At 35.5% G+C, this 22,961-nt stretch overlaps 1 protein-coding gene across 2 annotated transcripts in view; it reads right to left on the bottom strand.

Annotated features, from left to right (window-relative positions):
- LOC129253153 (glutamate receptor ionotropic, kainate 2) overlaps positions 1 to 22,633 on the bottom strand; it is a 35,890-nt gene extending 13,257 nt beyond the window's left edge. For both annotated transcript variants that reach the window (XM_054891421.1, XM_054891420.1), the window contains exons 1-9: positions 22,326 to 22,633; positions 19,421 to 19,587; positions 18,739 to 18,964; positions 18,470 to 18,660; positions 18,197 to 18,389; positions 14,398 to 14,555; positions 10,319 to 10,537; positions 9,907 to 10,113; positions 155 to 239 (exon numbers count right to left, since the gene is read on the bottom strand). In XM_054891421.1, coding sequence (XP_054747396.1) covers positions 155 to 239; positions 9,907 to 10,113; positions 10,319 to 10,537; positions 14,398 to 14,555; positions 18,197 to 18,389; positions 18,470 to 18,660; positions 18,739 to 18,964; positions 19,421 to 19,587; positions 22,326 to 22,461 — 1,582 coding nt within the window. In that variant the 5' untranslated portion in view covers positions 22,462 to 22,633. The remainder of the gene's footprint in view (positions 1 to 154; positions 240 to 9,906; positions 10,114 to 10,318; positions 10,538 to 14,397; positions 14,556 to 18,196; positions 18,390 to 18,469; positions 18,661 to 18,738; positions 18,965 to 19,420; positions 19,588 to 22,325) is intronic.
- Between the last annotated feature and the right edge of the window lie 328 nt (positions 22,634 to 22,961).

The raw sequence follows: 22,961 nt of genomic DNA, 5'->3' as shown, positions 1-22,961 counted from the left end.
CTGGTAGATATGTGCAGAAATGTTTTCATATATAAGTATGTATCTAAGTAGGAGTGAGCTGATGAGAATTTATGCGGGCAGGTATATGATTGGTGAATGATTTACTGCTGGTAGAGTCTTTGTTTGTTTTGTTTTGATTCTTTGCCTAAATTACCTAAATTCATAAACGGTATAGTGAAATCCACCCCTTCCTCCCTTATGGATGTCATGGTCAAATCGGTGATGCCCATGTCGGCTCGCTTATGGAAGAGAAAAAGTTAAAATAAGAAACTGTCGGATTTAGTAAAATCTCAAATATTGATTAAACATTATTAGTTTGGTTTATTTGATTATTAAGGATTTATGAGTAATTTGGAATAGCAGACCTTGAATAAGCTTCACGGTATTGAAGCATTTGTAGTTATTTTGATGCCATGCCTCTATATATAATATATTGAATGTTTCGAAAGTGTGTTTCCCAGTAAACGATTCTGTTGCTTATTATTTTACATAAGCGGAGTGCTGCCACATATTAGAAAAATATTTGCAAGAATTCACGTCGGAAAGGATGGAACTAACAACCGATGTGTACAGCGGCTTCAGACCCCATTTTTCACTAAGCCAGCTAGAAGTGCTGTTTCGACATCCTATCGAGAATTACACTGATGTAAATTCACCACAGGCTGAAATGAAGATAGTCTGTAAAGGGTGTTTTTTAGCTGCATGAGAACTATCGATATCGATAACTAGGGCTGACAGCTGAGAATGGCAAACTGTGAGAACAGAAATTTCACAAGAGTTTGTTCAAGCTCAAGGTTTGGCGAGACATCACGAATCGTTTAATCCTAGAACAGCGCTTCCAAAGTGTGGAAATTTACATTGAAAAAAATAAATCTGTTCGCGAAGTTCATAGAGCAAAGTGTTGAACCAGACTCTGAAACGCCGATTCGTAATCGTTCTCAACTTGTTGGGATTTGTCCTTCGATAACAACAATATTTCTGTTTTGTATTATCATTTTAAGTTCTCAAGCTCTTAAAAAAACACCCGAATCTTTCTCGTAAATAGTACAATACAAAAATATTTACAAAAAACAGTTGGAAAATTGGATCGCATGGCGCAGTTGAGTCATATAGCAATATATACAGCTGTGAACATGAAAATAGCAGTACCCTTGAAAAATTATTTTGAAGTCATTTACTTTTTTCTATGAATCATATCAAAGAACATTTCAATATCAAATATCTACGAAGAGTTGTGGGATTTTAGATGTATAGAGTTTATCTGAATAAATCTGTTAAATCAGTTTTTTAAAGCTATAAAAGGAATATTAAGCGGATTCTGTAATTGAGAGCAGAAGAACAAAATATTTTTTCATGTTCAGCAAAAATGATTTCAAATACAATGTAGCTCGTGGAAAGCCGGAAAAAGAGGAAGAAAACGAAGAGAAAAACTTCCCTGCAGGAAGACCGCAGAATTGTAATTGTACAAATAAAAATAGAGGTGAACTTAAATTTTTCTAAGACTGTACGTAGAATACTGCGGGAAGTTGGCTTAGCCGCTCGCAGCCCACGTAAAAAAGCAACTTCTGATAGGATAAGGCAAAACGTTTGGAATTTTCGAGCTGGGCACCTGATATGTGGCGTAATATTTTTTGGACTGACAAGTCTAAAATAGTTTTGTATGGTGGCACGAATTCACGACGATATGTTAAATGGCCACTTAGGACCAAAAAAGAGCCACAATACACTCTAAAAGCCATTAAACATGGGCTCACAAGTAATTGTATGGGGATGTCTTTCATTTTATGACGCAGGCCCCATATCAAAAATAGATGGCATAATGGACAGCAATATTTATGTACAAATATTGCAGAATGTTATTTTGCCGTGTTGCTGAGAGAAAATGCAATTAAAATTGGTCTACCAGCAGAATAATGACCCCAAAAGCACTAGTGGGAAGGCCAAGAATTGGTTTATCGGAAATAAAATTGAGGTTATGGAATGGCCACCTCAGTCCCCCCTCCTTAATCCAATAGAAAATCTGTTGGGGGTCTTAAAAAGGACATAATGCAAAACTGAATAACAATCAACAACTTTGGGAAATTGTTAAAGATGCGTGGCTGAAGATTTCGAAACAGCGATGCTAGCAATCGGTGGATTCAATGACCCGCCGTTGTGCTGCCGTAATAAAAAAAAATTGAGAAGTTCAACCAAATATTAGTTGCAATTTTGTATCTGCAAATTCTACAATGAATTCTTAAATTTTTTATAAACTTGGTCGGAATGCGTTACTTTTATGACCTTTGCTATTTTAATGTTAACCCTGAATTTCTATCTTTTGTTATAAAAAGTTGTATTTTTCGTTATAAAATTTATTTAAATATGTCAAATAAAAGAACAATACTTGAAAATAATAATAAACACTTTCCAATCATATCATAGATTAAACATTTTGTGAAAAAATCTAAAATTTGTTTGGCACTATTTTCGTGTTCGCAATTGTATATAAACAGTTTTCCAATAAGATAAGGTGTTATTTTGATATTCAAAGAAGAAAGTTATTTTTTAATATAAATGATCGGATGTTTATTTCATTATAAAGAGGAAGGTATGCCGTTAATAGTGGAAAATAATATCAGGCAAATAACCACCACGACCACGCTTACAGGACAATACCCTTTTCATGAAATTTTCCATAACCGCATTGCAAAGTGGCTGCCCTATGTCTTCGATAGCCTCACGAATTCCATCTTTGAGGTCTTGTATCGACCCTGGGCTGTAGGCCTAGACCTTCTCTTTCACGTAGCCCCAAAGAAAAAAGTCAAAAGGTGTTTAGTCACAAGATCTCGGTGGCCAATTGTGATCACGTCTTCGAGAGGTCACACGGTCCGGAAACTTTTCCCGCAAAAGATCAATGGCTTCGTTGCTTGTGTGGCACGTAGCGCCGTCTTGTTGAAAATAAACGTTGTTCAGATCAATACCATCAAATTCCGGCCATAAAAAATTGTTAATCATCTCTGAATCATCTCAATCATGGCCTTCATGCGCTTCACAAGGTCGAATATGATTGATGTACGACGCCATTTACAAAAATTATAAGTCTTCCGATAGGGTGATTAAATTTGCGGCATCTTGTAGGTACCAGACCAAAAGTGTTTAAAATGCCTCAATAAAGGAAAATATAAACTAATTACATAATTAAGTGATATTTGTTCATTGTATAGTACCAAACTCTTGGATGCTGACTATTTCTGAAATGGGAATAACTTTTTCCGAAGGCCTCATATGGTTTTATTTTTATTTTTTTTTTTTTTTTTGTTTTTTTTTTCCTTGTTCGCTTCTCTCGGAAGCATAGGGCCTCAACAAGACTCAGTCTTGCGTTGGTTTCCTTAATCTATTTTGCTTTTTGGTAGGGTAAGTGATTAGCCTGCCGCTACCGGTCCTAAATATTGGGAATGCCCACCTGCCGTTGCTTAGGAACGAGGTCTTCTAACAGTTTAGAGCGCCATTTATGTTTAACATTTTTCTGCCAAAAGGATCAACAGATGGTTGAGGACTTCTCTAAATTTGGTGTGTCTGCGATTGCCCGCTGGCGCCACTGATGCAATGTGTAACTGCGTCTCTTTATTAATTTCTTTGCTTGTTTTAGCAGCCTCAATGCAAGTAATGCGCTGACATTTGTGCGGGAGTAAGGATTGGGAGGATAAGGTTTTTGGGGTTGGGGAATGCATTTTTTTTTTGTGTTAAATACATGGAAAGTAGTAAGTTTGGAAAAGCGCGAGGACCGTGTTTTACGTGGGATTCGAACCCACAACCTCTAGGATGGTATATTTGGAAAAAAATATTACGAAAATTTAAAAAAAATATGGTGGAAGTGTGAGCTGTAAGAAAGCGTAGATACGAAGTATTTAAATATTTATAAAAATATTTTTTTTTCTCAGTTGTCAAAGATCCTGATTTTCAAAATGTTATACTTTGGTTCAAACACCTCTTCATCTTTACTATAAAGGTGAATGTCTGTACGTTGTCCGCGCATCACTACGAAACGACAACACCAAATGGCGTAAAAGTTTTTATACATTCATATTTTCACCCAATGAAGGTTATAGGCATGTTTTTATGATGGAACTCCCTTCCCACATCCCCCAGGCCGCGCCACCACCCTCATTCGTCACTAATAATCGAATATTTACTTAAATTTAATCTACAAAATCTTAGTTTTTCCTATTACCCCCTATTTATAGCACACTCCAGACTTCATAATCCGCATAAGCTATTCAACTATGACCCAAATGCAAAGTTCAAAAACGGTTTGAGATAAAAAAATAATAAAAATAATTTTGCTTGATATTTTTCTGATTGGTTGATTTGATTTTATTCAACGAGGCATAGCAACGTATGCCGGGTATTGTCATATTATGGTTATTAATAAAAAATTATTTTCTATGAAATTATTGTTTGTAATTCTTTTATATACATATCCTTAATCCCTCAAAACTACTCCTACGCGAGCGGGGCCGCGGGTTAAAGCTAGTGTTGAATAAAAATAAAAAAAAACCTGCGACATGTTGAGCTATAATTTTCTTCTTTGTTGACAAATTTTGACAACTTGTTTGTTCCCTATTCAATTCTAAACTTTTTTGATGGAAATGTAGCTCATTCCCTTCCAAAATATTCAAGTTGTATGATATTCAAGTTTCAAACTTTGTGCAAATTAAAAAAAAAAACCATCAACCAATTTTAAGACTTTTTAACTGGAACCTTTAGAGCATTTTCTAGTAGTTCGTTTTATAGTCATCTGAGCTTTGATATTTAAATGGTAAGTACCGTATAAAGGTATGAAATGCTTATGAAAACTCATTGAATTTTTTTCACAATTGGGCAAAATTTGTCATTAAGTCTCTATAGTATAGTTATATTGTGCAGTCTGCCTGTAACGTTCTAAGAATGTTATTGTTATTGTTTTGCAAAAAAAAAATTATAATTCTTTAAACTATCTTATTTGAAGGATATGTCTGGTGTCCTCCATATCAAAGGTTGAAATTACTAAAGTTTCGATAAATCAGAAATCGTCTCCTATCTGTACTTAGTCAAGAACCAGAAACTCAATTGCTACATTTCTGGCTAATATTAACTGTATGCAAGCATTTGTATTTTGAGTAAAATCTTTTATTTAAATTCTTCAATGTACAAGTGGAAGAGGGAAATCAAGCAAACTTTAATGCTACTTCCAAATCCACCACCGAAGACTTCCAGTCAACTTAAAACGCAACATTTTGCTACGCCAAGTTGCAAATTGGAAGCCAGTATGTTGGCACTGCTTTCAGGCAATGTTACTTAGAACGAACTTTGGGTTTACTTGGTTATTATGAGCCTACCGCAAAAGCTTGGCACGTAAGTCTATTTATATATTTGGATAGGCCATACATCATTTTCGAAATCCCCCATAATATTATGGAAATGAAGGTCAACCTCAATTGTGGTGTGAATTAATAACGCAGATGAGAATAAGCAAGAGAGGAAGCGAATTATTTTGTTGATAAGATATTGAAGAGGATTTGCTGACCAAATACTCGTATACTTATGTTCATATTAATGGACAGCAAATACGATTGAGCGCATACCCTGCGGGGAAATTGATTGATTCATTGCCGGTATAGTTGTAGTTGCTGAAGTTGTATGTGTTGATATAAAATAAACTGTGGTCTGAACGGCAGATATTTTTATAAGAAGCTTTTTCATGGTAGAAATACTCTCGTAGGTTTGCCAATGTCTGCCGAGAGGCAATCGCTATTAGAAAAAACTTTTTCTTCATTTTGGTATTTTATGCACGGAGATTTGAACTTACGTACTCCAAATGGTAGCCACGCATCACCATTTGGCTACGGCAGCCGCCGTGCTCACTTCATAATTTTTGTCAAGCGCAAAAGGTGAAACCGCGTTTCATTTAAACACAGTAACGCAATGTCTTGAAGTACAGTTTTTTTGCCTTTAAATACGCTTTAAGCCTTTTTGCAATGGAATTACATGTATACATTTTCGTCTATTGCTTGGGTAATTCATTACCACTTATAAAAAAAACAGAAAATTATACTTCAATTGAAAAATATTCCCAGGATTTCGAGCAGCACCGCGATCTTTCCAGGCTTTCCAGTGTTTTTTTTTTTTTTTAATTATTATAATATGGAATTGGTTGTGACCAATCTCGAACTTTACTCAACCTCTTTAAAAAACACCCGATATTTAAGCAACCAAAATTAAAAATATAAAAATTTTAGTGTACCAAATTTAATATTTTTCACTTCAATTCTTGCGACCCTTAACCTTTGTAAAAACTTTATTTCGTAGATTCACACATACATGCACACATAAATTCATACCACCCATGCACTAGAATGAGGAAGTCGTACGGTCGGCCAATTTGAGGCATAAATAAATTATTTGGTGGGCGTATAGAAGTGCGTGGGAGGCCGCTTGAGAAAAATATGCACACGAGAATGCCTTTGAATAAGCATAAACCATTTATGTTAATGATGGCCACTTGATTTCCGAAAAGGAATTGATAACTTTATCTTTTCAATAAAGTATTTTCAATGCAACTTATAAAAAATGGACTGCTGAAATTTATGGCCGACTATCCAATATGTTTTAGGCTCAAATTTGTAGGTGACGTTGGTGTTGTAAAGGTATTATTTATTGTTTTTTTTTTTTGACGTGATAACGTCTTATAATTCGATTTAACAGGCTGCACGCACGAAAAAATGTGTCGTTACCTTGCTCATTACTGTTCATATGTAGTTACCTTGCTCATATTAGTGTTACCTTGCTCATTACTGTTCATATGTAGTTACCTTGCTCATATGTAGTTACCTTGCTCATATTAGTGTTACCTTGCTCATATGTAGTTACCTTGCTCATATGTAGTTACCTTGCTCATATGTAGTTACCTTGCTCATATGTAGTTACCTTGCTCATATGTAGTTACCTTGCTCATATGTAGTTACCTTGCTCATATTAGTGTTACCTTGCTTATATGTAGTTACCTTGCTCATATGTAGTTACCTTGCTCATATGTAGTTACGTGAGCGTATATATGTATGTATGTATATGCGCAAATGTACATATATAAATTCACGTATTTGTATTTGCATATGCCTTCTTATTGATTATTATTAATTTGATTCACTTGAAGAATTTAAAATAAAACCAAGTTTGTTAATAATACCTGTTGTTTTAATGTTATTATTATTATTTTTTTATTATATCTGAAGGAAAAAATGTATGGTAATATTTACCATATCTATACTAATATTATAAAGAGGAAAACTTTGTTTGTTTGGTTGTAATGAATAGGCTCAAAAACTACTGGACCGATTTTAAAAATTCTTTCACCATTCGAAAGCTACATCACGAGTAACATGGATTATATTTTATTTTGGAAATAGGGCTCGAGATATAGGTCAAAACGTGGACCCGGGTAACCTTCGGATGTGTATGTACAATATGGGTATCAAATGAAAGCTGTTGATAAGTGCTTTAATACGGGGTAATTTTCATACCTATTGATGACTAGGGTCTGGAAATATATGCCAAAACGTGGACCCGCCGTGTCTTTGCACCGAATTAAACCAAACTTACACACATTGTTAAGTAGGTATTGAAGATGATTTCCGTATAGTTTGAATACCTATTGGTAGATAGGGTCTCGAGATATAGGTCAAAACGTTGACCCGGGTAACCTTCGGATGTGTATGTACAATATGGGTATCAAATGGAAGCTGTTGGTGAATGCTTTAGTTCAGAGTATTTCCATCCGCTCCGTGACTAGGGTCTCGAGATAGAGACCAAAACGTGGACCCTAGAATGTGTTTGTACAATATGGATATCAAATGAAAGCTGTTGATAAGTGCTTTAATAGGGGGTAATTTTCTTACCTATTGATGACTAGGGTCTGGAAATATATGCCAAAACGTGGACCCGCCGTGTCTTTGCACCGAATTAAACCAAACTTACACACATTGTTAAGGAGGTATTGAAGATGATTTCCGTATAGTTTGAATACCTATTGGTAGATAGGGTCTCGAGATATAGGTCAAAACGTTGACCCGGGTAACCTTCGGATGTGTATGTACAATATGGGTATCAAATGGAAGCTGTTGGTGAATGCTTTAGTTCAGACTATTTCTATCTGCTCCGTGACTGGGGTCTCGAGATATAGGTCAAAACGTTGACCCGGGTAACCTTCGGATGTGTATGTACAATATGGGTATCAAATGAAAGCTGTTGATAAGTGCTTTAATACGGGGTAATTTTCATACCTATTGATGACTAGGGTCTGGAAATATATGCCAAAACGTGGACCCGCCGTGTCTTTGCACCGAATTAAACCAAACTTACACACATTGTTAAGTAGGTATTGAAGATGATTTCCGTATTGTTTGGGTACATATTGGTAGATATGGTCTCGAGATATAGGTCAAAACGTGGACCCGGGTAACCTTCGGATGTGTATGTACAATATGGGTATCAAATGGAAGCTGTTGGTGAAAGCTTTAGTTCAGAGTATTTCTATCCGTTCCGTGACTAGGGTCTCGAGATAGAGACCAAAACGTGGACCCTAGAATGTGTTTGTACAATATGGATATCAAATGAAAGCTGTTGATAAGTGTTTTAATACGGGGTAATTTTCATACCTATTGATGACTAGGGTCTCGAAATATATGCCAAAACGTGGACCCGCCGTGTCTTTGAACCGAATTAAACCAAACTTACACACATTGTTAAGTAGGTATTGAAGATGATTTCCGTATAGTTTGAATACCTATTGGTAGATAGGGTCTCGAGATATAGGTCAAAACGTTGACCCGGGTAACCTTCGGATGTGTATGTACAATATGGGTATCAAATGGAAGCTGTTGGTGAATGCTTTAGTTCAGACTATTTCTATCTGCTCCGTGACTGGGGTCTCGAGATATAGGTCAAAACGTGGACCCGGGTAACCTTTGGTTGTGTATGTACAATATGGGTATCAAATGAAAGCTGTTGATAAGTGCTTTAATACGGGGTAATTTGTTATGTTATGTTATGTTATGTTATGTTATGTTATGTTATGTTATGTTATGTTATGTTATGTTATGTTATGTTATGTTATGTTATGTTATGTTATGTTATGTTATGTTATGTTATGTTATGTTATGTTATGTTATGTTATGTTATGTTATGTTATGTTATGTTATGTTATGTTATGTTATGTTATGTTATGTTATGTTATGTTATGTTATGTTATGTTATGTTATGTTATGTTATGTTATGTTATGTTATGTTATGTTATGTTATGTTATGTTATGTTATATTATGTTATGTTATGTTATGTTATGTTATGTTATGTTATGTTATGTTATGTTGTGTTGTGTTGTGTTGTGTTGTGTTGTGTTGTGTTATGTCATGTTATGTTATGTTATGTTATGTTGTGTTATGTTATGTTATGTTATGTTATGTTAAAGTATATGTTATGTTAATGTTAACTCATTCTCTATATCCATACAAAATATGTATCAAACAAATAAAATTAAAATTTTCTTTTGAAAAATGCAACCATTCAATCAGTATTTTCTTATGACGTTATCACGTTAAACTATCGTCAGTAAACCGACTTTGCAGACAACCTCTTTTTTTTTTGTATTTTTCCGACAAATACATGTGATGTAATAAATCATGTAAATCACTTCAATTTGTATGTGGATTTTATACTCGTATACCGATGAAAATATTTTATCTATGCGGATATTGTTCACTTAACTAAATGCGCTCAACTCGTCAATGTGAGTCGATATGGCACAAAGTACAAATATATATTTACATATATATATATTTACATACATATATACAATTCTGCTACTGGATTAATGTGTGCCGTCAATTACTCACCCCTTCGATTATTTCCAACATCATACCATCATATTTGCCCGTTTTCGGATTGAATGAACCATATTTATTATCCTCTTGCAAGCGGAAGGTGTAGGAGAAACCCAATTTTTTACCCAGCTCCTCGATTAACTCAATGCCAAAGCCTTCATATTGATCATTGCCTTCCAATTTGGCAGCAGTCTCTTTTAGCATGCCGTAAGGTTCACTCTGGATGTTAGCAAACAAGATGAAAAATGTTGTAAAAGTTAATATGGAGTGTATATTATAAGTAAAAAAGTAAACAAAAACAAAGTAGCAAAAGCTTCCACTAAGGTGCTAGCTGAACAACTTAAGCTACATTCTAACGGGTAACTCTTAATCATGATAGTCTTATTTATGTGTATATATGTATGTAGGTACATGCAGCACTTACTATAGCCGTTATAACTACGAAGCTCTTGTTCACCAACGAACGTTGATCCGGCTCCACTACCGTGGGTGGTGGTCGATTAGGAATAAAGCCAACCCCAGTCTTCCATTCGCCAATTTTCTGCATGCCCGATGGGGCCAATTCAATAACATCTAACGCAAAATCTGTACGCAAGCCTTCATAGTTGAAATTCACTTCACCGGTAAGTCCACTTGAGCTTAGCTGAAAATGTAAAAGTGTGGACTTTTAGCGCTTACCAATGTAGGTACACATACATATAAGTGAATGGAATCCGTGCATATACTTGCACATATACGATCCTCGTATGTTTTTAAGTAAGAGTGGAATAAGCGAAAGTATATAAGCTTGTTTGATGAATTTATATTTATGTACCAAGGCAGGAGATGCAAACTTAAAACTATGCATCTACAAATACATGTAAGTTAGGGGTGTCCTCACTTTTCAAAATGGCTTTTATACTAAATACATATGATTGTGCCACAGTTGACTATGAGAGCTTTTGTATATATACGAGGGTCGTTTGGAAAGTCCGTGCCAAGTCAGATAGGTGGTATAGTTAGTAGCATCTCTTGGAAGAATACACACCAAGTTCCAGTCAGATCGGCTATTTCGTTGTGTTTGGCATTCGTTTGAATCGAGGAAGTCGAATGATGCTCCTTTTCCATCACAACAAGCATCAGCTCGCATCTCAGCAGTTGTGGTCGCAAAATTAATGAAAATAGGATTAGAATTAATTTCACATCCCTGTTATTCTCCCAACTTGGTTCTATCGGATACCACAAACTACAATTTGTTCCCCAATTTGAGGAAGTGGCCGGCGGGAAAATGTTCTTATTCAAACGAGAAGGTGACTGCAGAAACGAACGGTTATTTTTCAGATTGAGACTAATCCTATTATTCGGAGGGGATCAACAAACTAGAATAGCGTTGGCCAAAGTGTACAAGCCTGAAAGGAGACTGTGTTGAAAAATACAAAAAAAAAGATTTAATCCAAATAATTAAGTTATTTTTATTTTTGGACGGATTTCTCAAACGACCCTCGTACATAGCTCATGACTCAAAGCGCTGCTATCTATATATTTGATAATTGAACCGTGCGACAGAAAAATTGTTAATTGGCTTGGCTCAGATCATCTCACGCAAAACAACAAGTTCTCAACGCAAGCCTAAGTCAGTGTCGCGACTCGAGTGCTCAGATCAGTTCGTATCCACGGTAAAAAAACCTCAAACCGTCAAACAGCTCTCCTCGAGTTTGGTTATTGCTTCGCTTCCGTTGAATACAAGTGAAATGAGCGCGCAAAAATTCTATTGCCGAGTCCCCGGTGTCATGGTAACCGAAGTTAGTCGCTCAATTTCGTTTTTCACCATAGCTGAAGGCCAAACCTGGTAATCTGTCATCCTTGTGGCAAAACATATGAGTGCCACAACTTATGAAATGAACAAATGTGAAGCCATTTTGAGAGCCAACATTTGAAGCATTGTAGGATCACCGATTGCGAGCACCTGTACAGAGATTAGTATGGCTGAAATCGAATCGAACTAAGAATATACACCGTGATGAACCGTGAAAATTATCAATTATTCCATATGCTCTTTCATATGCTTCTTCTTAAGCTATACCTGATAGTCCATGAGAGAAGTTCTCACGCGAAAGAAGCTCTCTCACGAATTTTAAACAAAAATAATGATAACTCCATTTTTTACCTACTTTTCATATATCAATTCCATCTAAGGTCTAAAAGCTCTGCAATAAAGAGTCAGTAGAGGAACACCTCAAGGCGGTGTGCTGTCCCCTCTCCTATGGGTGCTGGCACTAAAATCATTGCTAAAGAGCCTAGAGGAGAGAGGACAACACGTAGTAGCATATGCGGACGATGTTGCAATGGTAGTAAGGGGGAAATTCCCCAATACACTCATAGAAGTCATGCAGGATTTACTAAATATGGTTGAAAGCTGGTCAAAAGCAAATGGACTAAGCGTCAACCCCAATAAAACTGAACTCATCCTATTTACCAGGAAACACAAAATGCCAAATAAAACTCCTCCGACTCTAGGTGGAACGGCACTGTCATTTAGTGATGAGGCCTGCTACTTGGTCTAATATTAGATAGAAAACTAAGATGGAAGTGAAGTGTTGAAGATAGAGTAAAAAGAGCGAGATTGGCACTCTACTCTTGTAAACAGCTAAAAGGACTAAGATGGGGTCCTTCCTCATCTATCGTATATTAGCTTTACGCAGCAATTGTAAGACCAATCCTGTCATACGGTATACTAGTATGGTGGCCGGCTTTGCATTGTACTTCAAGCGAATGTCACTGCCATAAAAGAGGGACTTACGGTAATAAAAACGAGAGTATTATCCACAAATGAAGTTTTCATATACTCGGATAACTGCAGCAATAAAAGCACTAGAATCTAAAACACACTCGGTAAAAACAGCCAAAGAATGTTTTAACATCTAAATGACGTATATAAATACTACAAAGTACACCTTATTTGAATGCCAGGCCACAGGAATATAGCAGGGAACTGCAAGCCCGATGAACTTGATCGAACCGGAACAACGCTTGACCTCCAAATAGATAAGACGCGGATACCTATGCCTATAGCCCCTTGCAAACTACTTATAGATGGGGAAACCAAGGTAAATACAAGTTGGCAAAACCTCACAAAATGCGAACTAAGCAGACAAACATGGCCGAAATGGAACAACGGTCGATAGAAAATCGTGTTAAGATTTAATAGAGAAACTATAAGAAAAATGATAAGGGTATTGACTGAACATTGTTTAAAAAAAAAAAAACTAACGAATTTTGCGATATTCTGTCGTGCAAATTTGTACATCTGTCTTCTTGACAAATTTCAAAAATGGCTTAAAACAAAGTTAGCGTCTGGGAATTGTTTACAATCGATATCTCGGCATCATTTTTGAAGGTGCCTATATAATTGTGGTCATATAGGAGACTATTTTGTTTTTGGCATGGCTCATCAACACGCGCACTTCCTAAATTTTTATTTTAGTGGGGAATGAACAACTTTTTGATACCAAACAAAGGGACTTCTCGCCACGGGACTTCGAGTTCAAATGACATTATCTTTGTTAAGTAGCATTTCAGTGTCTACTGATGTCTTCAATAAAGAATACTTTTGGGTTCCATGAGGATATAATCTCTTTGTAAACGTTTTGAAGTATTACTCTTGTTTGGTTTTCAGAACTTGCTTGAGTTTCTTACCCTCATTTTTCAATTAAAAATTTGCGGCAAGAGATCTAAAGGTATGTTATTATCTCCAATATCCTCTTTTTTGTGAGACCAAACACACGATCTAACAATTTATCAGTTAAATGTGGCTTTTCATGTATTACGATCATGACTGGTGAATTGTCTAAAGGCAGGTCGGCAAGGCCAATCAAATCTGGTTATATTTTTAAGTTCACACGGCAAATAGGTTGGTTGTTTTGATGACACAAAATCCAGAAAGTTTTGCATGTACTATATTTATTTAGCTCACTGTATATATGTAGTTTCGCGGTGGATCAAGAGACATAATTGCAATTTATTTCATAAAATGTTTACCTTCAACTAAGACAACCAAACTTTATCCCCATAAATGCAGTACTTTTAGCGAGAACGCTTTTATGCGTTCAAAAGTTAGATATTTATACATAAGTACACACATACATTCACATGCTATAAGAAATTGTTATATACAACAGTCCAGTTGTCAAGCTATTCCTGACTGGCATAAAACTGCCTACTGCCTTTCGAGCGAATTCTTAAGCCCGGTTATTCCCTGCCTCAAATATACTTATACAATTTATTAACAGCCATCGACACAAAGGTGTTATTACCCCAGCAAAAGAAATTTGCTCTTAAATACATGTTTACATACAAATGTTCGAGAAGTAATCGTTAAGAAGAGGAAATCACAGAACGGCGAAGTGTAGTAGTTTAAGTGTTCTTCTGAGCCAATTCAAGCTTGAGATGGCCATACGCTTCTGCAGCGTGTATTTGCGCATATGTATGTATGTGCATTAGGTTGTTATCACACTATTAACTTACCGATTTCATATAGTTGACGAGCGTGTATCCCTTATCCCATGAGCTGGCATCGTTACAATTTAATGACACCGCACGGAACATTACATGCTTGAATGTTTCTGCGAGCAGCTGAACGCCATCGTAAACCAAAGCCATGCTGGTGGTCAAAGGACATGACACTGCAAATAGAAATAACATAGAGATATTAGGTATGTATAGATGCACATATACATACATAAATGCAAGAAGATGAGTAGATGAGTGTAGTACGCCTATTTATTTGTAACCCTGAAGAGAAAACCTGAAGTAATGAAACAAGTTTCTGGTTCGCAACTAGTCCGTCAATTGCGAAGTTCGCTTTGCGTAGAGCAACATTTGTCTGCAAAGTAAGACTGTATCTGAACTGGCAAGTAGCTATAGGCAAAGAATTTTCGTTCATTTTACGATTTTACATTCCGATCCTGCAGTCGAGAGATGACTACTATTGTACCTCCGACAAAATAAGTTGCTTGTGCGAGCCGGACTGTCAGAGAAGAAGTGCAAGAAACTTGGCGTCATCGCATAAGCAAATTACCATGGCAATACATCAACAAGATACGAGTATTTATAATTATTTTTTATAGGGGAAAATGGGGAGTTGTGAGACACAGGGAGTTGTGAGACATTGTTACCTTTCGGCATTATTCATTTGTTTACATTCGGTTTTAAGTGTCAACAAGTGTTCTCGATGCGATCTCACTTTTCAGCTAGCATTGGTCATTTTTACACGCATTCGACGCGTCTCTCCAGTTACTGTGTTTCGGAATTTCTCGGAAAGTTTTTTTCATCTTTTATTTTGCGATACATTCGATCAGTTGTTGAAGCAAATTGCAAATGTTAATATATACAAATTATTAATTGTCCTATTAGCTTTGAATTTACACATTCACTTGGGCATGAACGTTCGATGTGTTTATGACTACGCGGCCATTTATAAAAACAACGATTTGGGGAGTTGTAAGACAACAAATGTGGGAAGTTGTGAGACACCGTTTTTTTCGACGTTTTAAAGCATCTTTCAGCAGCAATAATTTGAAGTTCATCAGAATTTAAAGAAGAAGAAGATTTTTGCATCATCTGCAAAGGTGCAATGCCGAAAAAGTTAAGCAGAAACAACTCCATTCATTACAATGTATGCGATCGAGATGTGCACCTAAAGTGTGCCAATTTACGAACTGGTTATTACACATGTTCTCACCTCGAATCATCAGATTGATGGCATTGCATTTTTAATACACTTTTTTATAACAATTGTCTTTTCTTTTTTATTTATCATCTTAATAAAGAACTAACAACTAAAATAAGTCATTTTTATTGATTTAAACCAGGGTGTCTCACAACTCCCCACATTTTTGTATTTTGTATTATATTTTATATTATTATATACAATTTTAATTTTAAGGAAAATTGTAGTTTTGTTAAATAGGCCATACCAATAGCTTCCAGTATTCATTGACTAAAGATTCCATCGTCGACATATGCAGAATATTAAGATTTTGAGTAATACGGGTCCAAAAACAAAACCCGTCTCACAACTCCCCATTCTCCCTTACTTAATTGAAATATCTTTCTTGCAACCACAAAAAAGTTTAATTTATTATAATATTTGTCAATATGAATTTTATTTAAATGCAACTACAGAACCCCATTTCAAAATTTTCTAAATTTATGTATGAATATGAATGTTCGTTTATAATTTCGGTTATAATTTATCCTAAGCCGTCCATTCATTTACGTCTGGGAAATTAATATTTGGATCCATTAGATGGCGTTGTGGTCGAGATATTCTTAAATATTGAGCTTATGATCCGAATTAGTTTATACGGAGGAAATATCTTAATTGCTTAGAAATAAATGCTTCAGGAAAATCGATATCTTCTAGGAATAACTCTGGCCGACATAATCAAAAATATCAATTAAATGGGCCACTTTAGGTCATATTCGGAACATATGTATATTAATTACCACACAACAATGTGACTGAAAAGTTTTCCGGTTTATTAAAGTTCAGGCTTTCCGCTTTTAAGTTTTTTATAGGCTTTCAAAACATTGCAACACTTTGCTTATACGCTAAAATTCACATAGGGTTTTCAACAGTCAAAAAACAATTGGTCCAACTGGAAAGGAAATCGGTATCAGCCGGCTATTCCTATTAAAAGTATGATATATTTTTTGCAGGAATCAAAAAATAAGACCAAAACTCAAGTTGTAGATTTTAGTGCACAAACACAACTGAAATAAATTAGTTTATTAGAATAGATAAATAAATAAACTAGAAAATTTAGAAATAATCAGTTTTTTGTGGTGTAATTTCTTACTGGATTTTTTTTGGAGAAACGGAGGGGCATTGCAATTTTTTGGAATAGCAGCGCCATGCTAAAAATTTAATAGTACGCGAAATAAGTAATGATAGTTCTGAACTCCATACAAGTGAACCACTTTTGTGCGAGTCAATTTTCATGTACGATTGTGTTGAAGCATTTGTGCATACACATACAATTTAGCTTACATAATTAGTATTTGACAGCTGAAAGCCTTTTGATTTTATTCGTAGAAAAATAGCCGAAAGGCGTAGAAGTCAGGCATAAGTTTTTTGAGAGGAATAATTATTTCTAATTAGTATTCTTTTAATAAATAAATAAATATTTGTGAAAAATTCGGTTTGAGGAAAATGGAGGAAAACTTAACTTTAGAAAAAATTTTATTAATTTATAGTAGTTTTATTAAACTTTCTCGATTAATACGATCGGGCTGCAAAAGCCAAAGGATGACTTGCTAATTCTTATAAGTTTAAGGAGATAGCTGCTATTGCTCCTTGCGGCATTAGAAAAAATTCAAGGGTCGTTATGAAAGTTTGTAAGTCATTTTTTAGGGGTTCAATAGCAACTGCGTTCGTCTTCAGCCTTGGCGGCTTTGACGACTTTTTCAACAAGGGATTTTTTGTGGAGAAGGGAAGCATCAGAAGCATACGGCCGAAGCCGTGGTGTGGAAATTTAACCCAACTCAACAATAAGCAGATTAATACTTTCATTAATATTTAGGTTTCTGATATTCTTACAATATTTTTCTTTTATCTCTAATTGGTCATTTTGTAATGGGTGCAATTCTGGTCACTCCCGAACCAGTATGACGTCTTCCATTAAATACCAGTACATGAACTGGAGTGATTGCTGAGGCGTTGGACTTTTGCCTCCTGTGATGTTACAGTCGGCGTATAATATAATATGTACATATTTATGTATGTACACTCTCCACCCAACTGCGTCCAAAGTTCAAAGCGAAAATCGAAGCATAGTGGCGGAAGCAGAAGCGGTGACACAAGATTAAATAATCATAAATAATGAAAGTATAATACATTTTTTATGGTTTTGCTATGAATTTATCGTGTGGCTTAGTATATATATGCTCGTACTGGTAATATAACAAACAAGTGTGAATGTGTATACATGCATCGTAATATACGAACATATACAGGTACATATAAATATGCCAAAATTTTGGTGGCTCGTAGTTTATCATTTGTTTTCTTTCCGGCTGTAAAAAAGTACCAAATCTCACCAAGTTGCTTACTCATGAGCAACCAAATTATTCAAATATGCGAGTAATAGCGTCTCGGAGAAGTTTTACTTGTGTATGCTAATGTGAGTTGAACTTTTAATATATGACTTAAATATAATCGCATAAATTATGATAAATTAACCTATTCCATGTGACATACATATTTGCTGTGACAAATTGTGAATTCATTTTATGTCTGATCACTGACCAATTACTTTCCTACCATTTTGAAAAGGGTTATCCGTTTCGTATAATGCTTTTGCTAATTCTTCTACACTCTCCGTATCCGGTGAGACCAAGCGTATGCCAGTTATGTTGGTGTCACCATGCTGAAAGGGCTCCAAATCCATAGTTTGCAAATCCAAATTACCGATTATGTAACGATAGTCATTAGTCATAAGGCCCACTTGTTGAGCCTAGCAAAGAAAAAGAGAAAGCATAATATTACAAACACTCTGTCTTTCTCTTTCTATCTCATTGGCCACGCAGCGCTGACCTGTTTGAAAAATTCAGGCAACGTTTCTGTTGAACCCACTACAACAAAGGAGTAATCACCGGAATTTTTAATGCGTCGCAGCACATTACGATAGTCGCCATTCAAGTCCAACTCATAGCGGCGTACAGTGATTCTGGGCCCATTGGTGCCATACATTTGCAGTAATTCATTCACCATAGGCAGAAATTCACCTGTTGAAGTACATTAATATGCAATTAAGTCACGTCAGCTCTTTCATCCCTCCGTCCACTTCTAACTACAATACTCACCCGTTTCGTAGATGATTGTGAAGGTATCCGTCCACTCCAACGCCACTACTAAATCTTTCAACACTACCGCCAGCTGTGAGGCATGTGGATACAAATTAACTGTTGGCATTTGCACACCAAAATCCCATCGTGTATCGATGAATGGCAGCTCTTTGGCATCGCAAATGCTCATCGCATGCTTGGCAGCCATATCTGTGGTGGGACCAAACACGGCTACTAAATTTTGCTATGCATATGGAAGTAATGAAAGTGTTAGGAAATCAAAGCAAATAATATGATTGGATAGATTTACAGGGTTTGTATAAAAAGTATCGTGAGAAGTTTCGTGCAGTTTCCTGTCAGGTCATTAATCTCAATCAAACGCAGTAAGAAGTATGAACAGGCTAGGAAATCATATTAGTATATAAAAAAAAATTACCCAGGCTACCTCAGATGCACAAATGACTAGTAGTGTTTCTGTATATGTATGTCCGGTGGTAGAATTAGAAATTAATAGCTAAACCAAAACAGAACTACTAATGGTAAAAGTTTATTACAATACCTATTTCCAAGAAGAGAAGTGCGGAAGTATTGAAATATTGACCATTACGTGTGATGCACTCTTGGAATCTGGATTCCGTACATCGAATTTGTTCCGATATTTTTTATACAAACCCTGGAAATATGCCGTTACTATGCCTACCCGCAATATTTTGCAGAGTTTCTTTGACGTTTCGAAGGCATTGCCTGGTTGGATGGGTACAGAAATGCCGCTCAGCTGTAGGGCGCCATCGCTGTCCTGGTTCGCTTTAGCGATAGCCATTTCAAAGAGCTTCTCCATATGTGGATTGGTGTTTTCATAAATTAGGCCTAAAAGCGAATTGACAAATGAAGTAAATAAAATAAATTCAAAATCAGATAAATATAAAAATTTTGCAAAATAAAGATTTTAACACCTCTCTCCACTAGGATAACTTTACTCGGGGTCAAAATGGCACAAACTGTGTTAAGGGGTTAGGGGTAGTCAGAATTTTCAAAAAATCGATTGTTTTTTTTGCATTTTCTTAAAGTATAATGTTTTAAAAATATTGTGTAAAAATTTGAAGTGAATCCGACAAATACTTTTCAAGTTATTCAACAATTAACAAAGGGCGCTCGGCCGCTCCGGAGCCGATAGCAAAACTTTAAATGCGTTTTTCTCAAAACTATGTTTTTCAAACTGGTGAACACTGTAACTTAAAAACCGCTACGTAGATTTCAATAAAATTTATACAGCTTTTGAAAAACATAAAAAACTTGTGCCTGATCGAAGGATTTTTTTTTTTTTCAAAAATTTCGATTTTTTTTTAACAATTAACTGTTGGTTTTTTTTTCTAAAATCTGGAAAAAATTTTCTGAGACCGCCATTTTGTTCATTTTGAAAAAAAAAAGCTTCGATCAGGCACAAGATTATCTATTAATAAAACTAATTTTTCTTGTCCGATTGGTTTTAGATGAATCTGCAAGGACTTGTGATGTTCACCGCAAGGGACTTCTGGAGAAACGGGCTTCACACAAACAGCGATAACTTTTGCAATTATTAATTTTTTTTTTTGAAATTTTGGTGAAGTCAAGTTAAAACATGATGTTTTTATGCTATGTTTTTATTTTTGTTAAATAAATTAATTAAGTAGCAAAAAAAAATTCGTGAAAATCATCATTTTTTCGGGCCTCTGACTACCCCTAACCCCTTAAGGCGTTAGGAGTGGGCGTTACCACTCGTTTTTTTTAGAATTTCTGAATAATTGTGAGCATCGATTTTGTGATGTCATCATTTAATATATTAATTAATATATTTATTTACGCATTTTACCCTATTAGTAGAGGAAAGGACGAAATTTGTTTCTATGAAGATGAGCGATTTTCGAGGCAAACCTAACTTTAATCTAGAGCAATCCACGTTTACTCGGGTTGCAGATATGGTCGGACAGAGAAACGGACAGAACTATTTTTCTAAATACCCTCCACTTCCAATGCTAATTTTCCCGGTCTTACATTGCTACCAAATTGTAACTGAAACATATTCTGAATATATTTACTTATTGCTTTTACTAATTATTATTAACTATTATTCCTACTTTTATGCTTCTATGCGTTACGCTTAAAGTGCTGTGTAAAGTCATTTTAGACAGAATTAAAGATAAAGTCGAAGCTACTTTAAGACAATTAAACAAGATGCACGAATCGTTATACCTAGTCTTTGTTGATTCTGAAAAAGCTTTTTATCGACTTAAATTTGAATACACATGGTGTGCCTTACAACAAAAAGGCGCTGTTGGCAATATTGTCGCCAATACGAAGCCTTCGAGTGCCGAGTCTCTTATGAGGCATTGCTGACAGTATAAGTCCGAATTAAGAACTTACTTGTAGGGAAGTAACTCATTGTAGGTGATTTCCTGTCAGTCCCCCCAAACATACACAAAACCTGACCAAACACACACACATTGGCCACCGCCCTTCGACCACAACCACTTTCGTTTGAGATATTTTATCATAAGTGTTCCCTATTTAATCACCAGTCACTATCCGCTTCAGAAATGGGTTGATTTTTTTGCTAAAGAAATTCGCAGATGGTCTTTGTATACATCGAGCTTATTTATATGTCCAGTCTTGTTCATGGAGTCCCAAAGGGCATTTTGTGTAATATTTAGCTCTTGGCCAATCTTTGCTTAAATGCACGTAGTCAAGCAATTGTCTCAGAGATTTCTTTAGTTCAAAGGTTTATCTTTTAAATTGCAGTTTGCCTAACCGGAACCCACTTATAAATCGCTTAATACGGATTTCTGACGTCATCTTTTGTAGAAATTAAAGTTTTAATTTAACTATCGATTTACAAATTTTTTGGTTTCTTATCAGACTAAAATGGGCACTGTTAGATTGGGATAAATAATATAATATTTTGGACTTAAAGAAATTAACTTTAGTAGACAATTTGTGGTAATCGAAATTTTTTCGGTTGGAGACGTATTTGTCTGTAACAAACAATGAAATGATACGAGAGCCCACATACAAATTATTCAGATGGGTAAAGACTATAGCCCATATTATCCAAAGTTTCATATATTTTATAGTAAAGAACCTAAGAAAATCGCACTGTGGCATAAGATGTTTTTGCTTTTTTGCACATTTTACTTATGCACAAACAGACGCCAACTATTCTTGTTTTTCTTTATGCCACGTCTTTTCCTTCACTTTGCAGCAAATGTCGCCAAAATGAAAGAGCAACAAATCACAGCAAAAACATCGCACAAAATGCAATGTAAATTTGTCTCTATCCATAGATTTGTGTATATTTGTGGATTTGTTAATATGTATGTAAAAAGTATTAAATATTGTATATTTATTTGTATACGGCACAATGTATACAGGTACCACGAGAGATGCGGTGGAGCAGCATTTGGAAGACAAATATTTTTTGGATGCGTTAGCGAAGTGGTTCGCGACATCTGCAACACAGTGCGCCCCTGAAACTGCGTGGCGCACCGATTTTTCGTCACTATTTACGTAATCAAATTTGCATACGAATTTAATTTGGTAAATCGCGTGCTGAATATTTTCCCAAAACTTACCGACATTTGTCTTCTCTGTCTTCTCTGCACTTGCAATTTGCACGCAATTCAACGCAATCAGAAGTGTCAATACTAAGTAAATGCTATGTAATGTTGCCACGAAATGGGGCACACTATGTGGAAGCACCTTTGTCATGCTCTTTACCACCCCTTTTCAATCACGTACGGGAAACTGGCAACGACAAAACGATTGAATTTAAAGAAATTATTTGCTCAAGCATCAAATTAATATTTAATGTATACAACGAGAGTTTCCATGAGATTAGAAAAAAATTATAATTAGAAAAATATTTATTTACTCATTAGCGCACGCGACAGAGGCCGTTGAACGAACAGAACTAAACTGATCGCGAATTCGCCAAGAAAATCTGAGCAGCACGCAGTAGAATAAGAAGTGCAATTTTGACAGGGTGTGGGTCTCTTTAATTTTAAATAAATATCGTCAAGGACTGCGCTTTTCCATCTAACTCTAAGAAAATCTAATTTTATCAAGCTAAGAAGTATCTAAATTCGGGCTTAAAGGAATTTTATATAATCGACGCATGCTTTTAGTAAGATATGGCCAGCTTGTTGGCCGAATTGTAAAACTACAAAACTCGATTTAATTGGATTCTAATTTATAATACGGCGCTGCTC

This window comes from Anastrepha obliqua, chromosome 1 (assembly GCF_027943255.1).
Source record: "Anastrepha obliqua isolate idAnaObli1 chromosome 1, idAnaObli1_1.0, whole genome shotgun sequence".
In the NCBI taxonomy this organism is placed as follows: domain Eukaryota; kingdom Metazoa; phylum Arthropoda; class Insecta; order Diptera; family Tephritidae; genus Anastrepha; species Anastrepha obliqua.
The sequence above is the reverse complement of the archived record's forward strand: the minus strand, read 5'-3'. Positions and strand labels throughout refer to the sequence as shown.